The sequence below is a fragment of the Solanum pennellii genome, chromosome 7 (genome assembly GCF_001406875.1).
Source record: "Solanum pennellii chromosome 7, SPENNV200".
Classification (NCBI taxonomy): domain Eukaryota; kingdom Viridiplantae; phylum Streptophyta; class Magnoliopsida; order Solanales; family Solanaceae; genus Solanum; species Solanum pennellii.
In genome coordinates this window covers 9,052,477-9,064,204 of record NC_028643.1, presented here as the reverse complement: position 1 = coordinate 9,064,204, position 11,728 = coordinate 9,052,477, and the positions used below count along the sequence as shown (strand labels likewise).

General features: G+C 35.6%; 1 protein-coding gene across 1 annotated transcript in view; it reads right to left on the bottom strand.

The window, feature by feature from the left end:
* Window positions 1-1,021: 1,021 nt before the first annotated feature.
* Window positions 1,022-11,728, bottom strand: part of LOC107024819 (DNA ligase 4) — a 46,884-nt gene continuing 36,177 nt past the window's right edge. The window contains exons 25-27 of the mRNA XM_027918477.1: window positions 9,211-9,366; window positions 2,269-2,543; window positions 1,022-1,946 (exon numbers count right to left, since the gene is read on the bottom strand). Of these exons, the coding sequence (XP_027774278.1) occupies window positions 1,234-1,946; window positions 2,269-2,543; window positions 9,211-9,366 (1,144 nt within the window). The 3' untranslated portion in view covers window positions 1,022-1,233. The remainder of the gene's footprint in view (window positions 1,947-2,268; window positions 2,544-9,210; window positions 9,367-11,728) is intronic.

The following is an 11,728-nucleotide window of genomic DNA, read 5'->3' as shown; positions in this document are numbered from 1 at the left end:
TATATATATATATATATATATTTATATTGTATTGGTATCGTTAAGATTTTTGTTCAAAAATTATTCATTAGTTAATGATACTATAAGAGCATACGTACATTGTTGTGGTATCATTAAGATTTCTTGTTTAGAAATTACTCATTATTCAATGATACAATAAGATTATATGTATATTTTTGTGGTATTATTAAGGTTTCTTGTTCAGAAATTACTCATTTAATGAGTAATTTCTGAACAAGAAACCTTAATGATACCAATACAATATATTATACTGATCTAGTATCAGTTAAATGAAATTATCAGTCTTAATAATACCAATACGGCATATAATATTGATTTAGTATATTTAAACAAATTATTGGCATTCCTGAATTGGGGGTATGAACTGTAACTTTTTTTTTCTCAAAAAATAAATATATCTTGAATTATTTCGTTTTGGGATATAAACATTTAATTATTTTAAATTTTATCATCCATTTATGTAGTTTTTCCCATACCGACCCAAACACAGGATACTCACACTAAAAAATATAGCCGTTATAGGGAATTTCTCAAAAGGGTAACAGAGAATCCACCTATGCGTCTCTCTCACGCTGCATCAGAAATAAAAGCAAGGAATAATCATCACTTGTACTCTTCTTCAAGCTTTAAAGAATCTGCCATTGCCAACAACTCGCCGCTGCTTTCTTTAACTACTCCCTCCAGCTATTCTTCTTCGACTTTCCACTGTGAAAGAGCACCAGCACAGATGGCGAAGCTAGGATTTCACTGTGCTCGCCATGCCATTTATCGGCTCTCAAGCTGTTACTAATTAAATCTATAAGTTGTCATGTTATGCCACTTTTTCTTGTTTTAAAAGAAAAAAAGTGTCCACAAATGTTTGTTGGTGGACATCCAGAAATTGTTGGCAGCTCGCAGGCTTTTTGGTGTCTTTTTAGTGGTACTTGCTTGAAAAACATGCACTTTACTCTAATTTAGACCAACATTATAACCAAAAGATTATAATTTCGGAATAACTTAATCAGTGAATCAAAGGATCCCTAAGGATAATGCTTTTAACGGGTGCGACAGTAACCATAACTGATAAAACACCAAATAATTTAATAAATTTATTTACACCAGAAACACAACACACAAGAGACTATTACATTTACTTGGTCGCAGAATAAAAATACAGAAGGAAACAAAACAAAAGTTCATAACCTTATAAAGTGGTGGATGGCATAAAGGGTTTCACCAATCTTTGAGCAACTCACCAGCTACATCTTTATAGCTAACTTTCTTTTTCTTTTTAAGACTGGGATTAGTATCTGCCTCTGGCTTGTCGTCTTTTACAAGAGCGTCTATGCTTCTTGTTGGCTTACTATCCAAGTGTGGTATCATATGCAATAGCATAGCTTGGACTGGATCAACAGGGTCTTCCAGCTTTTCATCCACCTTGTCTTTGCCCCTGGCAATATTTCCACTTCCATATGAAGTTTCGTGAGCTTTGTCCAATCTTTCACTGATCACACTGCATTCGGCAGTCCCCGGAGGAAGTGTTTTACCATCTTCAGACAATTCCAGATCCTGTACATCCTCATTCTGAATTCCTGAGCTACGTACTGCAGTAGTTTCATAGCTCCCAACAGCCGCTTCACCCTCGTCATTACAAAGATGCTCACCTGAAGTAGCACTTTCATCAGATTCATTTTCATGAATCTTAGCACGACTACTTGTGACCTTGCGTTTAACTGTACGTGGAATGTTGATCCCCACTTTCCCTTTTGCTGTAGCACTACCAGTAGGTCTTCCTCTATCTCGTTTCCTGCCCCTCTTTGGTAGTGTGATAGCTCGGCCCTGGTCTGAAATTCCTTTTTCTTTGATTTGTCCTCCATGTTTATCAGGGGAAGATGGTCTTTTGCACTTTTCAGAATCACCTTTTTGCTTATCATGCCTACTGAGTCAGGAAAAACATGGACGCTGACTAGTTAAGTTATTAAACACATAATACAAATGCCAGCAAAAGAAAAGGTCATACATGCTTGAATTCACTATGCATCACTTGTTGGCTGGGCAAGATTTTGAAGCAAACCTAGAAGTTCTAGTATGAGAAGATGGATAGGTAGAAATTACAGGACAGAAGATGAGTAGCTTGGCTGCAGGAATATCTCGTTGTTAGGACTGCATTTATCAATTAATTGACTTTTTGTATTAATTAAGGCAATTAATTGACTCTTTGTTATGGATACTTATATCCTTCAATTTATTTCATTTTNAGATGCTCACCTGAAGTAGCACTTTCATCAGATTCATTTTCATGAATCTTAGCACGACTACTTGTGACCTTGCGTTTAACTGTACGTGGAATGTTGATCCCCACTTTCCCTTTTGCTGTAGCACTACCAGTAGGTCTTCCTCTATCTCGTTTCCTGCCCCTCTTTGGTAGTGTGATAGCTCGGCCCTGGTCTGAAATTCCTTTTTCTTTGATTTGTCCTCCATGTTTATCAGGGGAAGATGGTCTTTTGCACTTTTCAGAATCACCTTTTTGCTTATCATGCCTACTGAGTCAGGAAAAACATGGACGCTGACTAGTTAAGTTATTAAACACATAATACAAATGCCAGCAAAAGAAAAGGTCATACATGCTTGAATTCACTATGCATCACTTGTTGGCTGGGCAAGATTTTGAAGCAAACCTAGAAGTTCTAGTATGAGAAGATGGATAGGTAGAAATTACAGGACAGAAGATGAGTAGCTTGGCTGCAGGAATATCTCGTTGTTAGGACTGCATTTATCAATTAATTGACTTTTTGTATTAATTAAGGCAATTAATTGACTCTTTGTTATGGATACTTATATCCTTCAATTTATTTCATTTTTGACGCATAATTTCCAGAGTAAAATCTCTCAGAAATTCCTTTGTTTAACAAAAATCTATTGCAGGGCTTATACTATCTACGACTCAATAGTCAGTTCTCTAAGCAGTCTTCCTACATCAGCAATACCCACTGTAGTTATTTTTGGTTGTTCTCGCCCAAAACTTGTAAATACATAGCATGGATTTTCTTATAATAATAGAGTTAATATCTTAAAAGATCACTCAACTTTAGGAATTAATCTAGCAAAATCATTTAAGTTTCTATTGTATCAATAAAATCACTCAACTTAAACTTTTGTATCAGTAAAATCACTCAACTTAGACATTTGTGTTAATAAAATCACTCAACAAAATTTATCATTAAGTTTTTTTTATATCATATAAAATAGAACCTACAGATACATAAAATTAAAGAAAACTAATTTAAATTTTTTATGGGTAACCTTAATTGGTGAAACAAATGCTCTTATTATATTATCTTAATTTATTAATTAGTAAATAAAAAGAAATAATAAAGAGTTTTATTTATTGGTCCACTAGTGTATCTGTTTCTTAGAATTAGCACAAACAAATTATCGATGAAATTTGTATTCACAAGTCTAATTAGGACTCATTAGACCGAATAAGAGTACTAAAATGTTTAAAATTGTAACCTCAAGTAATTACTTCTAGATATATCATAACTGACACCTTTTCTTCAACAATTCAAAAATTAAACAACAGTGCACGAATAAAATTTGTCTTTTTTTTCTTTCGCAACTTTTTTTAAAAAAAATAAATATAAAAAAATAATTTTATATATTATAGTACTTTTTCAACTTAATTTTTTGCTTTAACTTGTCCGTTTTGCGCAAGTGCTTTTTTTAAAAATAATATTAATAATAATAATGTCATAATGCTTACATACTTTAATAATATAAAAATATTTATTTCATTAATTAAGTTTGCACGTAAAAGTTTACTAACGATTTAAAATTTTTTAATTTATTTATAGGGTCCATATTTATATTTATATGACATAAAAGAATAATTTATTTTGATATACCAAATGTTTTTTTAATGATAAATTTACTTAATTGATTTTATTGATACAAAAGTCTAAGTTGAGTGATTCTATTGATATAAAATAAAGTTCAATGATTTTGTTAGATAAATATCCAAAGTTGAGTGACCTTATGAGATATTAACTCTATAATAATACAGTTTCTATTCTCCGATGCAATTATCTACTGCAGTTTTCCACTTAATATCATTTTCAGCAGCAACAACAAAAACATACCCAGTGAAACCCACAAGTGGGTTTGGGGAGGGTTGAATTTCAGCAGGCCTTACTACTACCTCGTGGAGGTAGAGACGCTGTTTCCAAAAGACCCTCGAGCCTCAGGTGAAACAGATCTCAGTATAAAGAAGGAGACGATGTAGAGAATATAGCAAATAATAAGGAATAGTGCAGAAGTTGCGAAAACAAACAAAAAAATGACTCCATAAACAAAAATGATTCAGGTAAAAAACAAGAACTACAAAAATACAACTAGTACCATCGCAAACACCAGCCACCCTGAGAAAGACAACACCACACTACCTACTACCCTTCTACCCTAATGCGCTCCACACCCTCCTATCTAGGGTCATTTTCAGCACCATGTATGTTATTACCATTATTAAATTTTATCAGCATTTACTATTATCATCACTATTACTCTCTACTCTGTATGCAATCAAGCACTATAATATAAAATGGAACAACTGGATGGAGAGGGCTTTTCTTTTACTCTTTTTACTAGTACGAATCCACTTTTGTGCTAATTGTCCCTAGGCAAACAGTAAGTAGAGGTAAGGTAATCAATCAATCATTCATAGAACTCTTACATGATATCCCTAATTTTCAGAAATGAATAGTTAGTTTGTAGAGAACGTCTCTCGCTCCCTATCCAATAATCTGATTGGTTTCCTGATTAAATTACTTTAGCTAGAAGAAAACCCTAATCTAGCCAGAGATATTTTTATGCTCTATCTATAGATGGTACATCAGGCATTATTTTATCAACCACCACCCTCAAATATGAAAATTTGAAGAACATTATGTTGCAAACAGTTGAAAGTGACATCATAATTATCAGAATCGGTTTCATCTTAAACTATAAACTGAATATCTCATTCTTATCTTCATACTCCCCTTGTCCATATCTTTTACTTATTTTTTTGACAAAGGTAACAAGTTTTTGTATAAATCTTCAGCACTAAGGCTGGGGTCCCAAAAATTTACATCACAGAGCTACTTACAACTGAGTAGGCCCAGCAACCCAAAAAAAAGAAAATCTGTCTCTGGGTCCTATCTCATCTTACAAGGATCCTAAGAGGTCTATAATCGCTACAGGATCATCTGTATATTTCGAACTACACCAATAGTAAAAAGTGATAATGCAGTTCATTTTAATCCTATGCACAGGACTGCTACCACTTTCAAAACATTTCGAATTTCTCTCCTTCCAAATGGTCCACCATATCACTGCTGGGACAATTTTCCATCTGTTTTTGTCCATGCTACCACTCCCCTCATAGTTCCAGCTTACTTGAGCCTGACCTGCCCTTTTAGGCATAGTCCAACTTATGCCTCTGAAATTAGTAAAAAAGTTCCATAGTTGGCTAACCACTTTACAGTGTAAAAATAGATGGTTGATTGTCTCTGCCTTTTGCTCACAGAAAAAAGATCTTGGACACATTTGTATGCCCTTCTTCATGAGATTTTCTTGCGTTAGAGCAGCCTCTTTCACTACCAGCCAAGTGAATACTGTCACTTTGTAGGGAGTTTTTACTTTCCATATAAGCTTCCAGGCCAAGAAACTGATTTGAGACCCCGTCTGATTCAAACTCTTATACGCAGAGCTGACTGTGAATAAACCGTTGTTATGGCACTTCCATCTGAGAGTATCATCTCCTTCCTTTGGTCCTGTATACTGATCTAAGGTGCCATAAAATTTAGCCAGTCTTTCCACCTCCCAATCTTGCATCAGTCTTCTATATGTCAGGTTCCACCCTTGAGGAGTCCATACTTCTTGTAGAGTAGACTCCTGTTGCTGATTTAGTAGGTAAATATATGGAAAAAGTTGCTTGAGACCATTTCCTAGCCAATCATCATACCAAAATTTGATCTTCCTTCCACTCTTTACATTGAAGCTTGTTCTTTTAAAGAAAACATACCCCAAGTTTGGATTGACCTCCACAAAATGATGCCATAAGCAGAGAAAACTTCTTTGGTCTTCCAGAAATCTTACCTTCTCATATTTTGCTTGGATCACCCTCACCCACAATGTTTGCTCTTCTTTAGGGAATCTCCACAGCCATTTCATAAGCAAGCTTTTGTTATGTTTTCTCAAATGCCTAAACCGCCCTGCTTTTTTGATAGGATTACAGTCTTCCATTCAACTAAATGAAAACCTTCGTACTCCTTTTCTCTATCGCACAAAAAAATCCACCTTATGGCATAAATTCTTTCCTCTACTTTGGATCAAAACTAATCTCCCTCCTCTTGACAAGTATTGTGCTTTCCATCTGGACAGTCTCTTCTCACATCTCTCCACCACTCCATTCCAAATCTCTTTGACTTTGCTTTTTGCTCCTAGAGGCATCCCCAAATAGATAGTTGGCAACTGCCCTATCTCTCCTCCCAGGACTTCGATAAGTTGTTGGATTCTATTCACCTCATTAATTGGGAAAATGTGACTTTTCATCCAATTGATGTGCAGACTAGAAGTTGCTTCAAAAAGGATGAGTGTTACTCTCAGAATCTTGAGTTGTTTCTCCTCTGCATCACAAAAGAAAGAGTATCATCTGCATGTAAATGTGTGACTTTCACTCTTGCATTCCCATCCTTTGCAACATTGAAACCACTTATCCAACCATTGTTGTGAGCTGTCTTTATCATGTTACTTTAACCTTCCATCACCAATAAGAACAGAAAAGGTGAGAGGGGATCACCTTGTCTCAATCCTCTGTCCGAAGGGAATAAACCTTCAGGAGACCCATTTATAGGAGACCCATTTATCAACACTGAAAATTTGACAGTACTTGTGCAAAATCTCATCCACCTGATCCACTTCATTCCAAATCCCATCCTCTGCATGATTCCAAGCAAAAAGTTCGAATTGACATGGTCATATACTTTTTCTATATCCAGTTTGCACATAACTCCTGGAATCTTGTCATTTATTCTTGAATCTAAACACTCATTAGCAAGGAGAACTGCATTCGTGATTTGCCTACCTCTCAGGAAGGCCATCTGTTGTGTATTAACTAGCTTATGCATCACTTTCTTTAATCTTTCTGTGAGAATTTTAGATATCAGCTTGTAGACACTTCCTACCAAACTGATTGGTCTGAAATCTCTCAACTCCTTGGCACCATTCTTTTTTGGAATGAGAGCTATGTCTGTTGCATTAAAGCTCTTCTCAAAAACCTCATGCGAATGAAAGTTTTGAAAAGTTGCCATCACATCTTTCTTCACAATCTCCCAGCATGTTACAAAAAAACCCATAGAGTACCCATCCGGACCTGGTGCTTTGTCAATGGCACAAGCCTTAAGTCCAAACAGGACTTCTTCCTCTTCAAAACGTTTTTGCAGTTCTTATTGTTCTTCTGCATTAATAGAAGGACACTGATTCATGTTGTAAGATGGCCTCCAGTTCTCACTATCACTATACAGCTTCCTGTAAAATGATACAATCTCTTTTTTGATGTCTGCAGCTTCCACCAGTTCTTGTCCTTCTACTACTAGTTTATCAATGTGATTTATCCTCTTGCGAGCATAAGCAATTTTCTGAAAGAACTTAGTGTTCTTGTCACCCTGTTTAATCCACAATGTTCTTGATCTTTGTCTCCAAGCTATCTCTTCCTTTTTGCAAAATCTTCAAACATTTTGACCATATTTGATTTCAGGACAACTTCCTCTTCTGTTAAAGATCTATTCTGCTGAATATTATCAAAGTCAGTAATTCTGGAAAGCAGTTCCTTCTTCTTTTTTCCTAGGTTCCCATGTGTACTTGCACTCCATTCTTTCAATTTGAACTACAGGGCCTTTAACTTGGAAGCTAAAATATAGTCAGGCTTCCCTTCAAAAATGAAGGATGACCACCATTCTTTGATTCTTTCATTAAAACCATCAGTCTCCAGCCACCACCCTTCAAACTTAAAATAGGATTTTGTGTGAATCCAACTGCCACTTGTTAGTGCAATTGGTGTATGATCTGAGCATACTCTGGGTAAAATCTCTTGCTTCACATTGTTGNGCCCAGGTGTACTCCCCTCCTTCCAATTGTGGATCGATCAATTCCATCTCCTCAATTACATCAGAAAACTCATTCATGTATACCGAGGTTCTGGAGCAGCTCTTTTTCTCCGAGGCATACCTGACAATGTTGAAATCACCTCCGACAATCCAAGGTCCGGTGAATAAGCTCCTAACTGCCCCTATTTCCCACCAAACTTTCTGTCTCTCCATATTACAAGTTGGGGCATACACTCCGGTCATATGCCAAGCAAAATCAATTACTTTTGACTTGAAGCTACAAGTCAGAGTATATGATCCTATCTCCACTACTTCCCCATCCCAAACTTTACTATCCCACATCATCAGAATACCTCCCCTGGTGCCACTAGCCTCTAGCTGCCCATATTTAACTCCTCTATTTCCCCATACTTGTCTTATTTCTTCCCCTTTGTTCCCTTCTAATTTGGTTTCCTGTAGACATACGACATCTGCCTCCCAATCTTGCAGCATGCTATTTATCATCCTCCTTTTTTCCCTACAGTTTAATCCCCTTACATTCCATGATATTATCTTCACATTCATCATATATCTATATAATTACCCCTCCCCCTTACTCTCGTACTTTTGCTTTGGAAATTTTACTAATTCAACTACCTATTTGACCAATTTTGGAGTTAACTTGGATCAAATTAAAGCTATGTTTTTCAAAAACTAAAATCTTTAGATATTTAAAAACTGCATGAAATATGCTATAGATCACAATTCTAGTCACATAAAGAAGACATAAGAACATAATTTAATATGGGAGAAAATTACAATTTTAGAAGAAAGAGTCTTCCTACATATTATAGTAGATAAAAGGCAGTAAATTTGCATGGCAACTAAAAGATCGTCCCTAAAGTATGGCTGTCGCATGTCGTCCATGTAAGAGCAACACCACCCACCACCATCAACACATCTAAATGGAAGTTTTAGAACATCACTCAGAATGCAAATTTTGCAAGACAAAAATGAAGAATAATACTTCCAATACTAAATACTACATTAACTCCTTATCTTGGTCCATAAGAAATACATGACTCACCTCTTCTCAGAGATTGACATTTGAAAATTGCTAGGCTTAAGGCTATAACTCTCCTCAAGCACCTTCTGGTCCTCTTTAAGGGAATCCTCCAACCACCGTGCTCCGACTACATGCAGCTTTGTATTGTACAAAACATGTTTCTCAGCCTCTGAGAAACTGAACTTTAAAGATTAGGATGTTATCAAGAATAAAGAACAAAAACATATTCCGTATCCTCATTCAGTCAACGAGAAACATCATCCTGGCATCAAAAAGTATGATGGCAGACAAAAAAATTGCATGGTTCTGAATAAATTGCACAGAACATTACTCTACCATTTAGTTTAACAGTGTCAACTTTTCATAATTGAATCAGACTTACTAGGTGTTTACATGAAATTGAAACCATGTTTTGAAATCATTGATTTGGGTAGAGGTTGGTTTAAAACTGAAATTGTGCTTGGAAATGCAATTTGGATTTCAAAAGTTATACTTCTCATAAACATAAAATCAGAATTAGTAAAACTACCAAAACATCCCCAAATTACCATCGAAGAGTTATGTTGCAAACTATGATATGCTTCCACAGATAAATCTTGCCTGCCTATGGAGACTGCCAGAACTTGGCTGGATTGAGCAGGCGAGGCCATTTGGAGAAAGAGCTTGTTTTTGCATAAAAGTAGGTTCGAGTAATTACTTTTGCAATAATTATGTGTATTTTTTTTTGCAAAATTAAAAATTAGGAGTCAAGTTTTAAATTTTAAAAAGATTGAAACTCTACCTTTTAACTGAATTTGGAATTTAAAATTCAATTTGAAGTTGAACTTTGTTCAAAATGTCATAAACAAACACATCTCAAATCAAAACTTCAAATTTGAAGTCAAAATTGCATATCCAAACATCTCCTTAGAGTAAATCAGCTTTTGATATGGATATAGCCACTTCTCAACTATATGAGAAATACTTAAGGTTGCAGTTGTTCACATTCTTAAAAAAAAAACTAAAAAGAATTGGTGATGAATAAAACTTGTAGCTAAGCCGTTCAACATCCGCCACTAACCAGACTAACAAGGTTTTCGGTCAGTAGATAAAATCTCCATATCTACTATTTTAGCAATGGGTTTTGCATCCATCGCTAAAGAAGTAAAAGCATGATAGTAAAAAATAGAAGGAAAATCTGTAATAGACAAAAGTTATACGTAGCTAACTGTAGCCACGAAGATGTTCCGACTTAGTGGCTAACCAAGTTCCGTCACTAGAAGTGTTAGAAACTAGGTGTTATCACTGAATAAGTAACTCCATGCACTACTGAACAGTGTTCACTTAAAAAAGTGACAACCAACGTGTTCAAAAGGAAAAACAGTCTGTTATTTGGAGCTCAACTTAGAAAATTCAAGATTCACTAATGAAATTGCTAAAGCAAGATCTTTAATTGAGTTCATGGCTAACACACCCATGTTGTGTTCTTTAGAACTTAATTTAATATCGACATTACTTTATTTTGGATGTTGAGATTATAGTCTATTGCAATTTGATTGCTTTTCTGCTAGATTAAAATATAATATTTGGTACTTCTTAAATATTTTGTACATTGTGTGCTTCAGTTCTTGCTTTTCGCTTCAAGTTCATTGGACCTAGTCACTCTTTAGCGATTAGATACATCGACTGCTAAAATCTTAGCTACAACCGTTTTACCTATGGGTTGTGTGAGAATCTCTGTGATTATTATAGATATTGTAGGTATAGTATATAGCTTGATTGATTTTCTCCTTGTGATTGATTTNAGAGTTTTACCTATGGGTTGTGTGAGAATCTCTGCGATTATTATAGATATTGTAGGTATAGTATATAGCTTGATTGATTTTCTCCTTGTGATTGATTTCCTTTCTTTTATTAGGACATACAAACCTAGTTATTTAATCTGCATTAGCTTGGGGCAACAATCAAGCTTTGTTCTCTCTCAATTTCTCTCTCTTACTCACATGATATTAGAGTAATAGGTGAGAAAATAGTTTTTTCTCCATTACTAGCAACATTCAATAGATGAGCTTCGCCGCCATGCAATATTTACAACGACTGTGTCATTGTTTGAGGAGTTTGTCAAACTTATGCCAGTACTGTCCACAAACGAAACCACTGATGAACCCCTCTCAGTTGTGCGACCTAGCCCAAGAAACCCACTGCCGGAAAGCTGAATGGCGGCCTTCATCTTTGTTGGTCAGCCTTCGACCATTCCGGTAGGGTGGACGAAGTTTCACCAATTGCGTACACCAGTGTTAATGTGCACTGAGAGAATAAGTTTAACGTCTGCTGAGGGAAGCCTATCATCTTTCAATAGTTCCAACCTATTCTTTCTACCTCCATGCAGAGTTCCAAGGATTCACCAATTGAACAGCACTATTTCGGAAGGTGAAGTGTAAGAGAAGCACTAAACCTTTGTTGACTGCTATTCACCAGACAAGATGTCATCTGCCCATTGGAAAGAAGCCGGGTCTCATGCAAACAAAAAACGCCCTTAGGCTCTAGTTTGAGCGGGGGG